The sequence below is a fragment of the Metarhizium acridum genome, assembly GCF_019434415.1.
Source record: "Metarhizium acridum strain ARSEF 324 chromosome Unknown scaffold_421, whole genome shotgun sequence".
In the NCBI taxonomy this organism is placed as follows: domain Eukaryota; kingdom Fungi; phylum Ascomycota; class Sordariomycetes; order Hypocreales; family Clavicipitaceae; genus Metarhizium; species Metarhizium acridum.
This window is the reverse complement of record NW_027094035.1, coordinates 288,864-305,238: the sequence shown is the minus strand read 5'-3', so window position 1 is coordinate 305,238 and position 16,375 is coordinate 288,864. Positions and strand designations below refer to the sequence as shown.

The window sequence follows — 16,375 nt, the reverse complement described above, 5'->3', positions numbered from 1 at the left end:
AGAGGGGATTACTATATTATCTACCCACCTGTCAATATGTGCTTATGCGTCAATGTCTGCGCTCTATACGTTGGTAAGTCGCCGTGATGATTTCGTACCAGTGGTATACCAGAATCCTCGGCCCAGCCATAATATACAGTCCCGGTGTTTCCCTCATCTTCTTCCACAGCCTTCTACCTAGCCCCTGTTCTGCTCCAGCTGTCTAAACCTCCTGACGGGAATTTTCGAAATGGGCACGCCGACAAACGGTTCTGGAAACTCTAGAATCTCCAGTCCCGTTGTGTACCACCCTCCCTCGCCGACAGTCTGCTTCGCGATGTCGTACCCGGCGCGAATTGCGCCCATGGCACCAATCTTGCTATACGAGCCGCCTGCCACGGCTAGTTTTCCATGGAATTCGTCACGAAGCTGTTGATCAGTCTGCATCATGCGGTCGTTGTGGCCTACAAAATGTTGCGGGATGCATTCCTTTGCAAATCTGGACAAGGCGAAGCAGGGCGTATCGGCGGGGATGCCTAGATGGCGCTCCAGGAGGGACTTGGCCTGCTCAACGGCGTCTGATTCCGAGGGTGGAGGAGCGCCAGAGTCGTAGTAGTGCCCGCCCATGAGGACGAATAGTTTCGTGCCTTCGGGCTCGTCGGGCGACGCGGCACCGCTGACGTCGGAGTCGTAGAAGACGCCGAGGGCTCGCTCGGTGTTGTGCTCACGGCTGACGGACCGAGGGATCAGGTAGCCGAAGCCGCGTGGCTTCATGTGCTTCTTGGGGTACCACATGTTGACGGTCATGATGGACACGGAGTGCGTTTCCGCGAGGCTGGGCAACTTGGAGGCCGTGACGCGGGAGAGGTCCTGGCTTGCCATGGTGGATATGACGCGATCGTGGGAGGTGGTGGTCTTGTTTTCGAGGTGTTGCTGCTCTTCGTCGGCCCAGTTGCCGGTTGTGATCTGTCAGAGGGTCAGAACCCAAGTGCTGGCGGGTGTCTTTGTCCAGTTGGCAAACAAAACTCACATTCACCTTTTCCGTCTCTTTGTCGTAGCTGATGTCCCGCACCGGAATGCCCTTTCTAATCTCTACATTGGGCGTTGCTTCCAGCACATCTGCCAACGCCTTTGGCAAGCTGTCCATTCCCGCCTTGCCGAAATGCAACAACGCACCCCGTGCCTTGAGTGCCATCCTGCGAATCTGCGGATCCTGCGACAATTCACTCATAAACGTCTGCTCTCTCATGGTCATCTGTCTAAGATCTGAGCCCATATTTGGCAGGTAATACGCCCAGTAGAAGCGGTCAAACACTGATCTGGCGCTCAGCTTATCTATATCACCACCGTATATGCCGTGGATCATGGCGGATGCGACGTTCTCCGCGACGGCGCGACTTCCGCTAATCTCATACAGCCATTCTGAGACGGACATGTCCTTTATGGGAACCGCGCGGCTGCGCATGCGGCGCAAGAGGAAGCCTAGGCCGCCCCAGAGGGATTGAAGGAAAAGCGGCTCGCGGCAAAACTCTACGAAGCTACCGGCCGGTGGAAGCGTGACGAGATGGTCCGGGTAGTAGATGTAACGTGGTTGATCGGGTGGTGTGAAGACCTTGAGACCTAGATCGAGAGCCTGTTACGACCCCCCGAAAAAAAAAAGAAGGAAATTAGCAGCTCATTCTGATGTCCGGCAGAGCATGCGTCATCTTACCAAGTCGTACAGCACGAGATCGTCAAACTTCCACGTACTCAGATGGTTCGACGACAACGTCCTTGGGCCTCTCTCGAAGCTAACCATCCCCCCGACGCCCTCCACGTCAACCGGCACACGATCCGTTCGAATCCATCCGCCGAGCCGGTCACTCCCCTCGTACAGTGTAATCTTGGCAGTGTGCGGCAGCTGCTTCGCGAGATAGTACGCTGTCGTGAGACCCGTCAATCCTCCTCCGACGACAGCAATGTCCCCTTTGTTGTTTTGCGTGGCGTAGGACCGTCGATTGGTCATGAAATGTGGACGATGGGCGCGCGCGGCATGGTACGACACGCATTGGCTGCTGCTTCGGCCTGGATGTCGAAGGCTTGATTTCGATGGCGGCGATGATGATGCGCTCACGCTGCTCAAACAGCGCAATTGGAAGCTTCGTGTGAGGTTTGTCCTGGTGGAGCCCCGAGTAGCTGATGCCAGAGATAGAAGAGTCATAGCAGCGTCTTCTGCCCGGTTCCGACACATGCCTGAGGTGTGTACGACTTCAATTGCTCATGGTGATATGAGTTGAGAGCAGTGGGTCGATCCGGGTCAACCCTCGGGTGACGTCTTTTGTTGGCTGATGTGACGGTTCCGCATCGAGCACCACTTCTGACACTTCCGAGCTCCACCATCGACGTCCCGGTCTACTTCGAGACTGAGCTGGCGTGAGGGACACCTATCTACACATGCAAACATGTATTCAAGGTTTTCAAGATCATAGTAGGTATCAGCAGATGGGATGTGGATATTCACTTATAAAAGTCAAGACAAAACATATGTGTAGACAGCGACAGAGAAATTATAGTCTATTGGTTTCCCATCCTTCCTCCTTCATGACGCATAGCCCCTTCATTTTTATTCAAGCTGTGCGCCGATAAACTTCAAAGAGCCACTACCTCAGTCACTCTCCTCTCCACCGATTGCTGTTTGCGGCCCTCTTGAGGACATGAGACATCTCGGGAATCCTCGCCGCCCCCAAAACATAGAACGCCATCCATGCCCTTTCATCGTGACAGAAACATTCGTCGATCAATAATGTACATGACCTCCAAGCTCAATGCTCTGGATTGGTCGCTTCGCCTCTTTTCTTTAATTTTCCAGGACGGCAACCACCACAGGTCACATTGCAAAGCCTCCTCTACCGTTTCCCCTTTCACGATTTCTTATAGCCCTCCACACCATTCATCCGATAACCTCAGCGTCCTGCGCCGCTTGGTCCGTCGTTATCTCGTCGGCCTTTACAAGCTCCGGCTGGCCACCCTCTTCTACAAACTTCCTCTCGCTGACGTGCTCGTTGGATGAATCGGCAGTCCAGACCTTATCTTTGAAACTGCCTTGCTGGCCTTCCTCATGCGCAAAGGCACATGTTGGGTTCATGCAGGGATTAAACTTGCATTTCGTCTTAACGTGAGTAAACTTGCAGCCTTCGGTAGTACAATTGGCACCATTGCGACACAAGGGCATGGATGGATGCCTAAATGGACACCGCGGGTTCTGGCAGTTGGGAAAGAACTTGCAGTCCTGTTCGCTCTGATGCGCAAGCTTTGTGGCTGGCGAAGGGTGACGACCAACGCATTTCCTATTCTTGCAAGCAGCCCCAAAGCTGCATACATCGCTAACGTCCACAGTCACCCCCGGGGGGGCCGCCGGCGACTGGTGGGCAAACTTGCATTCTCTGTTGGTGCAATGCAAGTTGTATTTGCAAACAGTGTCGTCGGGGTTCGGGGGGTTGCGCTTCTCGCCAGACATGTCAACGTCTTCCCCGCCCTCAGTAGTCTCCTTTGATCCGTCGGCATTGGCCTGTTGGTTATGTTGATTGCCCCTCCGCTGGTGAGGGTGTTGAACTCGGTCAAACAGTGACTTGCCCCGGCGCTGGTTACCAAACCCTCTGTTATGTCCTCCTCCGCCCATCAGCTGTTGTGACAACTGCAACATCATCTGATTCTGCTGCTCAATCATAGCCATGATATCCATCTCGTTCGGTTGTTGTCCGTTCATCATCCATCCGGCGTTTTGGGGACCTGCGGCCAGCCCAGCCTGAAGGTTCGCAGCACGGTTGTTTCGCTGCATACGTCCTTGGGCGTTTCGGGGCCCAGATGGTGGAACGCGACCATGGGTATTAATTCTCTCACTGCCGTTACCTCGCACCCGGTGGAGGGCGCTGTCGCCGGTCCGGTCCATGGCTTTTGACATGTGTCCAAGCATTCTCTTGTCCCTGCCACCTCGAAAGTTTCCATTTCGCATCGAGCGGGGGCCCGTAGGGCTATTTATATGTGTGTTAGATACTATGAACAGAGTAAAAGGAACTGCAACACGGACTAAACAGAGTCAGTACTTACGCATTAAGTTCTGAAACATCATTGACAGTCATATCAGTGTCCATATCTCCCCCTTGAGCCACGTCATGCGATGCGCCTTCTGGAGCATCACTACCAGGAGGGTGGCGGCCGTTCAATTGGGCGTTAAGGAGGCCAACCTGTTCAAAGAGCCATCTTGAAAACTCGTGAACGGTAGGGTCATCGGCAGGGAGGCCTAATAGGTCGGTTGAAAGATCTGCAGCGATCTGATCCTGGCTTTTGCCGTTCACGAGCATAAGGACGATGTACTCAGAAAGGGACGCAGAGTCATCGGAGCCAGTGCCCCATCCCACTTCGATGAGCTTGGGTTTGATGGCGGCATCAAGCGCATCCGCCAGAGGAGTGTTCAAGCTAACTTCGACCGACATATTCGATGTTGCAAGAGTGTTTTGAGAGTCACAGATGATTGTAAAGGTGAAGGGTGAGGGTGAGAAAGTCGTTGCGATACGCCGGTGGCGTCGTCAACTCCGGTGTCTGAACTCGACGCGTCGATTGAGATTTTCCTAGTTCAACAGGACCGCCGAGTTGGAAGTATTGGCCCAGTAGCCGCGAAGAGTGATTCACAGCGTTTCACGCCGCCGATTAATCACACCAAGACGTGGGTATTGTAGAACAAAGAATGGTCAAGGCACCGATGTTGGGACTGATGCCATAGTCACGGCCGCAAGGTCTCTGAAAGACTAAGCAAGACCAGAGAGAAAGGTGGAGACTTGCGACCAGTCACGTGATATGATCATTCTCCTTGCTTATGCATGCAAAGAGCCGTGCAGGTTGAAGCGCTAGTCGCCAAGTACAAACGCCTAGTTGATTGGGTAAAGAGGACGGCCAACGTTTTTTGAGTGCCCTCATTCGATTCTTCTATGATTCCTAGACCTGTTAAGGGCTCTGGCACCATCCAGATGCATCTGTGATTATCAACCACTTATCAACCGCTGTGCTTGGGACTTTGTCACGTGATTAATTAGTCATCGCCACAGTGTGGTGTATGATGCCGTCTGATCTGGTGTGCATCAAGCCATCCGAGATACAAACGGTGTGTAACGACTATAGAAACGGCGAATAATAGCATCGTTGATTCACTCTTCCGGAAGATCGTACTGACGCAGCCGGCCCCTTTCCTGTTCCGCTAGTAAACATTGATACAACCCGCTATTGTTTTGCTTTTTCGACAATTAATAAATGCTACCCTGCATCATAGATCTCTTTAATCGGGTTTGAGGCCGACACGCCTCTCACCCTCAGGACCACCCCAAAAAGTACGACAGGTATAACTGACGACCAGCTCAAGTGCCGCGCATCTCTCCAATGCCGCGCCGGGCTGCGGACTATTTGTCATCTACCTTGGCGAAGAACAGCCATTCCGCCACAGTGATGACGAGGTGTGGTGCATCCGGATTCCGGACAGATACATCTAGCGGCAGCGGGCTGTGCATGATGCCAAGCAAGTCCGTTGATGTACTCCGTATGCTCTGCATAACAGTACATCAAGATGTGATCAATTAATGGTTGCACTGTGGTGGCTGTGGGGAGGCCCACCCAGCCACCCTGCCGCCCCCTTCTCTACTCATGTACGGAGTACCGTGGCGCAATTCACCATCCACTGAGCAGAACAGACAGGCTCGGCAACAAGTTGAACAAGAAACCATCGGCAATTTTACAATTCAATCGTGGAGGCGCGGGGAAGCCTACAGTCTGCTCTAGTCCGACACACGTGATTCAGTCAACACGTGCATGTCAGATACATGAAGCAATGTCTGTGTAGCTGTGAATCTTGGTGGATGGGCCAAGAGCCTGTTGCTCTTTGTCGGCATTGTATTGTCCTTTGGAGACTAGCTGATAGTGACCCAATTGATAGTCAAAGCATTCTCACTCACATGTGATTTACGAGAGCAGGCAACTCGAGCCAAGGCTAACAGCCTGCACATGTGGCACGCGCGAGAGTTGGGAAGGTGCTGCCCAGGCCTTGGAGGGCGCGCCTCCTCGTTTCCGTCCGATGTTATCTGTACCACGGTGTTTTCGCATCTGCAGTGAATCTGCCCCAAAACACGCAATCCGCAATCCTCAACACTCAACTCGAGGCGTAAACCCTCTGTGATGGGTCATGTTAAAACACGGGAATTTCTGGTCTCCACCTCGGCTTGATTTCGCTACGCCTCCACTTCCCCCATATTCTGGCTGGCACCCCCAGCTTCAACCCACGGGGCCAACACAACCACCGTGGGGACTGGACGATCGGGGAAAGCTGAAATCTCCTGTCCTGTCGACTCGGGTAGCCACGACGGTGGAGCTGTTTTACAGCGGCAGTGCCAAGGCCGATGGCTCGTTGAGAAACGTCGTCCATCACTCGTTGCACATTACAGTGGCCAGAAGACGGTGTCAAAGAGTGACTGCTAATGGCAATGGTTACGCCGTCCCCCGACGGCTGCTCGTCACTCCTGCTCCCCAAGTCTGGTACTCCGTATAAGCTCCTCATCCGCATTCACCGCCCTGGGCAAGGCGGGCTTCATTTGGCTGAATTCCCTCGGTTTCAAGGTTGCTCCGCAGCTTGCGACAATCTCAATGCGACCAAATACTTTAAAGCCCCTTGGTATGGCCCACTTTGCTGTCTTCCATTCTTCGCTTATCCTGAACACTGCTCGTAGCTGGGCTTTTGTTTCATTTCCTTCAACCTCTCGTCAAGATCTACTTTGGAAGGCCCTGTTGTCTTGTTATGCTGCTGTCCTGTCGCTTTGCCACTTGTCGAATTCAGCAAGACTCGGTTCAACCGACAGACCTGAAGCAATACAGCCAGCTTTGACCTGTTCAGCTGTATCGCACCTCCTAGTGCGCGTGTCCTGCGGATATTTAGCCGAGTGCACCGACTACGGTAATCATTGAAAATCTACAGGGTACGTTGGTCATAGTAAACTCATGGACCATGGTCCTTTGCATCACTCGTCTTGATTGGAGTTGGAACCCGATTGAGCCCAAAACTGGTCTTCATGGTTCAATGAAAATTCTGCCACTAAATGCTGTTAATATCGTAAACGGCTTGGGCTTACGTGCTTCGTAGAGTACTTCATCATTTGCTTGACAAAGCCTGTCGTTTTCAACAGTCATCATGGTCGCCGTTGAAGCCGTCCTGGCGCAACTGTCTGCGAGGGTCATATTCTCTTTTCTTCTATTTGCCATTGTCCTCCATCGCGTGATTCGACGTTTTGACGAACACCGCCGGATCAAACGTCTTGGTAACTATGGCAAGAACATGGGAAGCTGGGTCCCGTTGGGTTCGTTGATCTGCCTTTCATTATCATCCGATCTACCGGTCTAACCACCAACAGGCCTTGATATAGTTTCGAGAGGCCTCCGCGCAGTTTGGACGCATAAAACTATGGAAGTCTGGCGCGACCACTTCTTCAAACGCAACAAGCGCAACACGGTTGAAGGTCGTATTGCCAACGAACGCGTCGTTTTCACCATTGACCCGGAAAATATCAAGGCTATCTTGGCAACGCAATTTTCTGATTTTGGCAAAGGAGAACCCTTCCGCCAAGAATGGGGAGAATTTCTGGGTGATAGCATCTTCACAACCGATGGTGCCATGTGGCATAACAGCCGGCAGATGCTGAGACCCCAGTTTACGAGAGATCGTGTCAGCGACCTCGAGTGCTTCGAGGCGCACATGGATACTCTATTTAGGGCGATGGCGAATGGGGGTGCTTTACAGGGAGAGGACCAGCCGGTGGATTTGAAGGAGGTCAATGGACGTGTCATTGATATCGCGGATTTGTTTTATCGATATACCTTGGATGTTGCCACAGATTTCCTCCTCGGAACTGACGTCAAGTCGATGAGGTATGGTTGCATTCTCATTGTCCTCATATATGTCCCTACTATTGCTTTCATCAACTTGAATTTGTTTTCTTTTCTTTCTTTTCTTCTTTTTTGTACCCATGCTGACATGGGTCAAAGTACCCCAAAGCAAGAATTCGCCGAAGCCTTCAACAATGTACAACGCTTCCAAAACATCGCCTCTCGTGCTAGCAACCTTCGCTGGTTGATTCCAAAATGGCAATATCGCGCAGACCTCCGCGTCATCAACACCTTTGTGGGACGCTTCATCGACCTCGCACTGCAAATGACCCCCGAAGAACTGGAATCCAAGAGTAAAGCCGACAAAGGGTACACTTTCCTCCATGAACTTGCTCGATTCACCCGCGATCCCAAGGTTATCCGAGACCAGATTGTTGCTGTCTTGCTTGCGGGTCGTGACACCACTGCCGGAACTCTATCTTGGGCTATTTACGAACTGGCACGCCATCCGGAATGCCTCGCCAAGCTGTGCCGAGAAATTCTCGAGGTTGTCGGCCCTACCAAGCCGCCAACTTACGAACATCTCAAGAACATGCCTTACATGAAGGCCGTCATTAACGAAACGCTTCGACTCTACCCTGCCGTCCCGTTCAATGTTCGCCTCGCCCTCAAGGACTGCACCCTCCCTCGTGGCGGCGGACCCGACGGCACCGAACCTCTTCCCGTTCTTAAAGACACCAAGGTCGGCTATTCTACACTGGTTATGCAGCGCCGTCCGGACTTGTACCCCCCTGTTTCTGAGACCTTTGCCGACCCTGCCCTATTCAGTCCCGAGCGATGGTCAAACTGGCACCCGAAGCCACATGAATACATACCCTTCAATGCCGGTCCTCGTATCTGCATTGGTCAGCAGTTTGCTCTAACAGAAATGAGCTATGTCCTAGTTAGAATGTTTCAGCGTTTCGATCGTCTAGACAGCCACATGTTTGAACTGGATGGGGATAGTCCTATGCTGAGAGCAGACGTCGTTTTGTCGCCGGGGCAGGGAGTTCACGTTGCGTTTTGGGAAGCCCAGGAGGTCGAAAAGCCATGAATTACGGAATGAAGGTGGAACGAAGCGTAGATTCGGCAAACTACAAGTCTTGTGACATATGTTATGGGGAACAATCACAACCAAGTGTATGATGTCGTCGAGGGTTAATCTTTTTGGACATGTTGATCTTTTCAGGAGCTAGCCAGCAATAAACCTCACTCATATCCGTGATATTTCTCCTTTTCACCCCCTTCACTCTTCACCATATAACTACGTCATATTACCACGTTGATGCAAGCCATGTCACTCATAAGACGGCTACGTTGAATTCTACTAGTTGCCAAAACTATGACGCACAGCCTGGCCGAATCGCTTGATGGCCTCATTCATGTTCTCTGCGCTGGCAGCAGCATATGTGGCGCGGAAGAACAATCCCGGCATAGGTTTCTCCTTCTCGGCCAGGAACCAGGAACCTCGGGCAACGAGGACGCCGCCGTCGATACACGAGTTGAAAATCTCTTCTTCGACGTCGGTGAGGGACTTGGTGGCGGCTTGAGGGTGCTTGGCGTAGTCTACGTGGAGCCACAACTGCAGTGCTTTGTCTCAGTGTGCTGCTCACTCAGATAATGGGAGGGAAATAAATGCACTTACAAACATGCCCGCGGCCGGGGGGGTCCAGGTCACGATATCCCGGGGCAAATGCTCCTCGCATGCAGCGAGCAGGGCATCCCTTCTCTTGGTATACTGCATGCGCAGGTTCATCAACCACCGAAGGTAGCCTTCGTGGCCCCACGTTTCGTCAAGGAGCTTGTAAAGAATGATTTGGGAGAAGCCGCTGGGTCCTTGGCTGGCTACCTCGGCGTGACGCTGGTACCGCTCGATGATTTGCTCCGAGCCAACCACCCAGCCGAGCCGCGAGCCGGGCACCAGAACCTTGGAGAAAGAGTCCATGCGCAAGACGCGGCCGTCAATGTCCATGCTGACATATGTCGGGATCAAGGACGATACAAATTCTTCAACGGTACGGGGGGGAGGAGCGTCAGGCTGGTTGCGGCCGGCGTAGGGCTGCATCTGGAGGAAGTAGTACGGCTCGTCCTCAATGATGAAGACGTCGTGCTTTTGGCAGACGGCGTAGATGGCCCTTCTCCTCCCGGTGCCCTGAGTAGCACCCGTGGGGTTCTGGCCAGACGGGACCGTGTACAAGACATGGGGTTTTCTAGCGCCACGCTCCTTGTCGTCCCAGTTGGTGAGGAGCATGTCCATGGCCTCTGGTACTAAACCCTCATTGTCGATGGGGGTTCCAAAGGCTTTGACACCGAGAGGGGCAATGGTCTCCAGAGCGGTCGAGAAGCTAAAGTCCTCGGTCAGAACGGAATCGCCCCGATCCTTGTCGCAGAGCATTCGGAGAGCTTGCTCTAGCGCGCCGGTGCTGCCAATGGTTTGGCAGATGCGCCAGTCTGCATAAGGAGGGTTGCACACAATCTCGGTGTGTTCGGTGAGGAAGCGCAACATTTGCGCCGAGCCGGTAGACTGGCCGTAGTTGAGGGCAATGGATAAGTCGTAAACGGCGTCGTGGTCGCGCACATCGTATTTTCCAATGGTGACAGTCTGCCCGTTTTCTAGGGTTTCGTCTTCGGAGAAGTGAGGAGCATAGGGAACTTTCATGGCGAACTCAGCGAATGGGAAAGTCTCGCTGGAAGGCAGGCCGCCGCCGAGGGAAATGAGACCAGGCTTCTTGAGGTGCTTTGCTGCTAGCTTGAGGGTGCATGGCTTTCGCTCTAAGCTTTCCTTGCTGAGATGGCCTGTTGGAGAGGGTGTAAGATGACTGGATCTGGGTATGCTTGAGAAAAGGAGGGCGAGGGTTTACGTACTGTCCCAGCGCTTTGCCTTTGGTTTTCCGGTTTGCTTATTCGCAAGTTAGAGAAAAAAATGTGTCTTTTAGATAATAATTAAATACATGTATAAAAAATGATTAGGTAGGTCTCGGGTGGTGACTGGATGCCAGATGGTCACTTACGGGCCCCTTCCACATATCGCTATCTGAAGCAGCTGCAACTCCAGCAACGAGCTTTCCGGCCTTGGCCCTTCTGGCCAGTATGTCCTCAATGATGGATGAGCCCGGTGCGACTCCATTCTTGGTTCCGTTCAGAGCAGTAGCATGGTTGCCGTTGACGCCATTGGAGCTTGCGTGCGCGAGCTGTGATTGGTCGTGCTGGCCTGGGACGGCAGTGTGGGGTGTAGCAACCGGCATGTTTGGAGGCGGGATGTAAGTGTGTCGGTGGCTCGGTCTTGTGTTGTCAGCGAGCAGCAAGGGCCGTGCAAGTGGCTCGGATGCAGCAGAGAATACGCTGCAAGGGCAGCTGCTGTTGGCGAGAGAAGGGGGTTTTTCGTTGTTTAAAGGCGCTCGAGGACAATCTCAACGATGGCAAAATGCAAAAGATGGCAAGGAAAGTGTGGTGTAAGTTCCAAGTGCAGGATGCAAGTCGGTCTTGCCTTTTACGGGGCCAAGGGGGCAGATGTTCGGGGGTCACGGCGCTTGGACTCCGGGGTCCAGATGCGCAGGCGTCCAGATGGCCACTGGTCCGGCGTCGGCAGGCCACCGCTCCTAGCCGCATTTATCCAGTGGTTGCGGAGATGGTTGGTTGGACGGCGGTTGGATGGGCCCGGCGCACCTGCGACAACGGGTCACCTGGCCTCTTTCATTACGTACATGAGGCGCGCGCCCTTGGGTGAACCGGTGCCGTTCTCGGGCGATATGAGACAGCCTGGTCTTTGTCTCGTTTTGTCACCCATACTGGGAGGGCGGACGGCGGGCGGAGCTTGCCTTATCATCTTTGATATGTACCAATATTGACATGCCTGCCGGCTTCCGGCTTACATGCTCCGCATCTGCTTTGATAGGACTGAGATAACAACCACGCGATGCGAGAGGGCCATTGTGCGACGACGGTGTTTCACAGCCTACATTTTGCATGCGGAAAATCGGAGCGCAACTAACATCAATCCAAGAGCAGTGCAGTTGCCCATCTGTCCGCATTGTCTCCCCGTGCCGGTCCACAACCGTGAATAGGCTTGTGTTTTCCCCATACTTGTCCGATACAACATGGCCATAAGAGATACAAATGCAATCTTCTGACCGTTATCTGGGGCAAAGCATGAGGGGCTCAGGCGCTGGGACCCTATAGAGAGATGGAGCGTCTGCGGAACTTTTACGAACAAAATCAGATTATGGTCGTGCCAGATTGTTGTAAGAAGGGCGCTCTCATTTATAGACTCTAGTGTGGCCCCCTTGTTTCCTTTTTTTTCTTCTTCTTTTCTCATCTTTGTCATCTACACAGACTCTATAAGCACATAGAATTTGTCCCATGTTGAACAAGTACCTAGGTACATACATACTTGATTCTTATGTAATCGTCCTCTCGGGTCGATCCGACCCACTTTGTCTCGACAACTGCGAGCACCTTAGTGGTTTACTCCGTAGCTTCGGCCACTGACTAGGACATGGCCTGGAGCTCCTGATGCTTGCATGTCTGGCATGCTCCATACTCCGTATATGCGCCTCCATCACCGACTCGTTACCAGCAAGGCCCCGTCAATCAATGAAACAGAACTCTTCCCAGACCAATGGGACCCCATACACGGACATGGTCAACAAAGCGCAATAGCCTCACTGTCGGTCCTCGAACCCTGCGCATAAGCTGGCCTGCCGAGGAGGTTGCGGCCATAATGTATTGGCCCATCGGCACTCCACGCATTTATGCCACCAGCAGCGGTCGCGCTCCCGATCTCAACCTCGTTGTGTCCCACGACGGCCTCCAGCAGCCCGACGCATCCAGTTCCTCGTCATCACTCGGCAAAGATGGACAGTCCCGAGCTGCTGCCGACGACATCGACTTCCAACACCCCCCGCCTACTCCATTGACGCCAGTCACGCCGGCTGTCCAACCCGTCCTGGGAGACGACTTGTTTTTTTCAGCAAAGAGCTCCCCGCCCTCGATTGATTCGAGAAACAAAGCTACAGTTCCATTCAAAGATCCCGTACTTGCCTTAGCCGTTACCCGTACTGCTCACTTCTTTGGCGTCATCACTGCAACAAGCATTACTTTGTGGCAAACCAAGGTCGGACCAACATTTCCCCTCTCCTCCCAAGTAGGTCATGGTAATAGCTAACATGTTGCAGCCTACCGTTATACTTGCAGTCGTTGTTCGATCCGAGTCCTCGATCCAATCTTATGGAACCAATGTCGATCTCTTATTGCGTCCAGACTCTGCCATACTAGTGGTTCATACCTCAAAGGGATACCTCATCACCTACTCAATAGCTACCGATGGCGAATCGTGTGTCTACAAGCCCCAATTTCCAAACCACCACAACGTCCAACGGCGAAAACAAAGTCTGATCGGGCCCCAAGCGGCGCTGAGAGCAGACCAAATTCTCTGGGGTCCGGGAGAAGGCGCAGGGGTCCGTGACGTCAGCGTGCGATTCCGAATGGTGATCAAGATTGATGCTGGTATTGAAAGTGCCTTGGCACTCGATGACGAATTGGTCGTGGCGACAAGGAAGCCCGCCGCTGTTCAATGCATCCGATGGACTCCGGATAGCACAGGCAACCAAACAAGAACCGAGATTATAAGCAAGATGGGGTGGGTTGAGAATAAGACGTCTATTCTAGAGATGACATACGACAGGCCCATGAATCTAGCAACCTGGATCACCAGCGATGGACGAGTATACGCGGTACAAAGACAGCAATCGAAAGGGGACTTGGACTCTGAAGGTGTGGACGCAAAGCGTCTATTTAAAGGCTACTGTTTTCATACCCCTGAAACCTCTGCGAGCTATGCCGTCAAGGCTGTTATAAATGCCCGGTTTTCATTAATTGCGGCGGGATGCACCGACGGGACAGTTTACGTGTACTCTGTTCGAGATTACTCGGGCAATATTGTGCTCTCACATAAGCATAGGATCCCCGTATCCAGCGCCGCTGCTGGAGCTTTTACTTCCCTTTGCTACTCCCCTGACGGATACTGCCTTTTTTCCGGATTCGAAAAGGGATGGTCGACATGGAGTATGTTTGGCAAACTAGGTAGCAACAGTTTCGGGTCCGATGCACGAATTTCCAGCGGGAATGATGAGCAGTGGCTGACCGGAGTGTCATCAGCTTCGTGGATCGGAGGAGGTTCTGAAATCCTGCTTGCAGGCCCTTGCCACGAAGCCATTTGGGGCTTGGAAATGGCCAAGAACGCAGTCACAGGCTGTTATAATGAGGCAAACGTCTTTCGGACAGTCCTTCAGACCCCGGCTGCAGTTATGGTGTATAGAGGATACGACCTCCCCGATATGACGAGTATCTCAGCCGAGCCCTTTCTGTGGCACACAGCCAGGATACCTCCAACGTATTTGTTAAATCAGTGGCCCATTCGCCAGACAGTCATATCTGCCGATGGAAGATACGTCGCAGTTGCCGGCCGCCGTGGCCTTGCACATTACAGCGTCAATAGCGGCCGATGGAAGACATTCACAACTGAAGCCATGGAAAACGATTTTCAAGTCCGAGGCGGCATGTGCTGGTATCAGCATCTTCTCGTTGCTGCGGTCGAGAGCAACAGGAACTACGAGCTGCGCCTGTTCTCAAGGGAAACACCCCTCGACATGGCTCAAGTATTATTCCGCCAGCAAATCCCCGCACCAGTTGTGCTCGTGACCACGTCTGGTGAAGGTTCTCTTCTTGTTTACACATATGAGAATATTTTGTATCATTTTATATTTACCCCATGGGCGGATTCTGTTCGTCTTGTTCAGGCGGGGCAGATTGCGTTTCATGGCATAGTACGATCTCCTGCTAGGGTTCGAGGGCTCAGCTGGATATTACCTGAATCTCAGATGGTGGATGGGGACCCGTCTCAGGATGTGGCTGTAGCATCCGTGATATTCTTGGTGGACGGTAAACTAGTTCTGCTGAGTCCTTCGCTCAATGAAGAGGGCCAGTTGAAGTACGATATGCGTATTATTGCGCAAAACGTCGAGTACCATGCCAGCATGAGAGATCAGCCCTTGCTCAATGTGGCCCATTTGTCAGACGATCCGTTACTCAGACGCGGCCCACCTGCATTAAAGGATTCTCTATGGGTTTTTGACGGCATGGAGGTGAAGGTGTGGACTAACATTAACGAACTGCTGGATGGTGCTTCGACCGATGGCGGCAAAGACTTTCCTGCGCCCGTATCTGTTCCCGTGGATTTTTATCCACTGTCAGTTCTGCTGGAGAAGGGCATTATACTAGGAGTTGAGTCGGACTTGATCCAAAGGCGGGATGTGACCTTTTCTTTTTTCCATTTCGCCATCAGGGTAAGTACCACTGAGAGTCGTATTGCTCGAGGGAGTAGGGATGCTGACTACAATTAGACACACCTGTTTCTGCCCGAGATTTTGCGCTTTTACCTGCGACAAGGCAGAACGATTGAAGCGGGAGAGCTCTGTGAACAATATCAAAACTTGGAGTACTTGTCGCACGGATTGGAGATCCTGCTTCATCGTGTCCTGGACGAGGAAGCAGATACATGCCCGAAGCCTGAAGACGCTGTTCTTCCACGGGTGCTATCTCTTCTGTCGTCATCATCTAAAGAGTATCTAGACGTGGTGCTACAGTGCACTCGCAAAACAGAAGTGCGGCAATGGAAGACATTATTTGCCTACTTGCCTCCAGCGCAAGAGCTGTTTGAGGAATCCCTGCAACGGGGATCACTCAAAACTGCAGGCGGCTACCTGATCGTGCTGCACACACTTGAGGAATTCCAGTCACTAACCGACCAGTCTGTCCGCGTCTTGTCGAGGGCAATCCAAGAGGGGGACTGGGAGTTGTGCAAAGAACTAGCCCGTTTCTTAGCGGCTATGGACGAGACGGGAGAAGTGCTCAAGGAAGTCATGGCGATGGTAAATATGGGACAAAAGCAAGGACATGCTCCCGAGGAGATGGTGACTCGGCTGCAGATTCCGGGATCAAGGGTTGCCAATGGCGCTCGAAGAAGAAGTAGGGATGATGGTGAGGAGACGGGGTCTGATTTACCGTCGGCAAGCGACGCTTCTAGTGTTGGGTCAACGGCCAGTCCTTTTAACGGAGCTGGGTCGCCATGAGGGCGGGAATAATATGTGGGCAGGCGTGTGTATAAATGCATAGGCAGGAGGGGGAATTTCATGTAGCTGGGTAGCTGGATGGGCGGTATCTTGGGATTGCGATGTTAGAATACTAGCGGGAATACCATGATTGCACTACTTTTCTTTTTTAAACATATATCTGTATATACATGTATATTTTTTTTTCTTCAAATCGCAAATGGGCATTTTGTCTCGCACCTTCAATGGCAGTCACGTTATCCGTTATCGCACCAATCAACCCCACCATGTCGCGGCCCGCCAACCTCGCTGCAAGTGCACGCAACACAAAACCACTTCCCAACGTCAACCCA

At 52.6% G+C, this 16,375-nt stretch overlaps 6 protein-coding genes across 7 annotated transcripts; 3 read left to right on the top strand and 3 right to left on the bottom strand.

The window, feature by feature from the left end:
* Positions 1 to 177: 177 nt before the first annotated feature.
* On the bottom strand, positions 178 to 1,984 carry HEM14 (oxygen-dependent protoporphyrinogen oxidase; the record flags this gene model as incomplete). Its single annotated transcript, XM_007815267.2, has 3 exons — positions 178 to 945; positions 1,010 to 1,612; positions 1,691 to 1,984. 3 exons carry the CDS (start codon positions 1,982 to 1,984, stop codon positions 178 to 180), a joined length of 1,665 nt encoding a protein of 554 aa, XP_007813458.2.
* Positions 1,985 to 2,908: 924 nt separating this feature from the next.
* On the bottom strand, positions 2,909 to 4,451 carry J3458_017289 (uncharacterized protein; the record flags this gene model as incomplete). Its single annotated transcript, XM_007815268.2, has 2 exons — positions 2,909 to 3,989; positions 4,066 to 4,451. 2 exons carry the CDS (start codon positions 4,449 to 4,451, stop codon positions 2,909 to 2,911), a joined length of 1,467 nt encoding a protein of 488 aa, XP_007813459.1.
* A 1,733-nt stretch (positions 4,452 to 6,184) lies between these two features.
* On the top strand, positions 6,185 to 6,547 carry J3458_017288 (uncharacterized protein; the record flags this gene model as incomplete). Its single annotated transcript, XM_066121095.1, has 1 exon — positions 6,185 to 6,547. One exon carries the CDS (start codon positions 6,185 to 6,187, stop codon positions 6,545 to 6,547), a length of 363 nt encoding a protein of 120 aa, XP_065973920.1.
* Positions 6,548 to 6,780: 233 nt separating this feature from the next.
* J3458_017287 (uncharacterized protein) lies at positions 6,781 to 9,070 on the top strand. The gene is made up of 4 exons (XM_007815269.2): positions 6,781 to 6,971; positions 7,136 to 7,349; positions 7,404 to 7,917; positions 8,035 to 9,070. Exons 2-4 carry the CDS (start codon positions 7,184 to 7,186, stop codon positions 8,966 to 8,968), a joined length of 1,614 nt encoding a protein of 537 aa, XP_007813460.1. The 5' UTR covers positions 6,781 to 6,971; positions 7,136 to 7,183; the 3' UTR covers positions 8,969 to 9,070.
* Positions 9,037 to 11,350, bottom strand: ARO8_1 (Aromatic/aminoadipate aminotransferase 1). Of its 2 annotated transcripts, XM_007815270.2 has the most exons (4): positions 10,926 to 11,350; positions 10,780 to 10,813; positions 9,560 to 10,710; positions 9,071 to 9,496 (listed from the first exon to the last, which is right to left on the bottom strand). In XM_007815270.2, the coding sequence occupies exons 1-4, from the start codon at positions 11,157 to 11,159 to the stop codon at positions 9,242 to 9,244; spliced, it is 1,674 nt and encodes a 557-aa protein (XP_007813461.2). In that variant the 5' UTR covers positions 11,160 to 11,350; the 3' UTR covers positions 9,071 to 9,241. The 2 variants fall into 2 exon arrangements, with proteins under 2 accessions (XP_065973919.1, XP_007813461.2); XM_066121094.1 differs by having other exon boundaries at positions 9,037 to 9,496; positions 9,560 to 11,350.
* A 1,073-nt stretch (positions 11,351 to 12,423) lies between these two features.
* RIC1_1 (WD40 repeat protein) lies at positions 12,424 to 16,248 on the top strand. Its single transcript, XM_007815271.2, has 3 exons — positions 12,424 to 13,027; positions 13,089 to 15,257; positions 15,315 to 16,248. The coding sequence occupies exons 1-3, from the start codon at positions 12,533 to 12,535 to the stop codon at positions 16,041 to 16,043; spliced, it is 3,393 nt and encodes a 1,130-aa protein (XP_007813462.2). The 5' UTR covers positions 12,424 to 12,532; the 3' UTR covers positions 16,044 to 16,248.
* Positions 16,249 to 16,375: the final 127 nt, after the last annotated feature.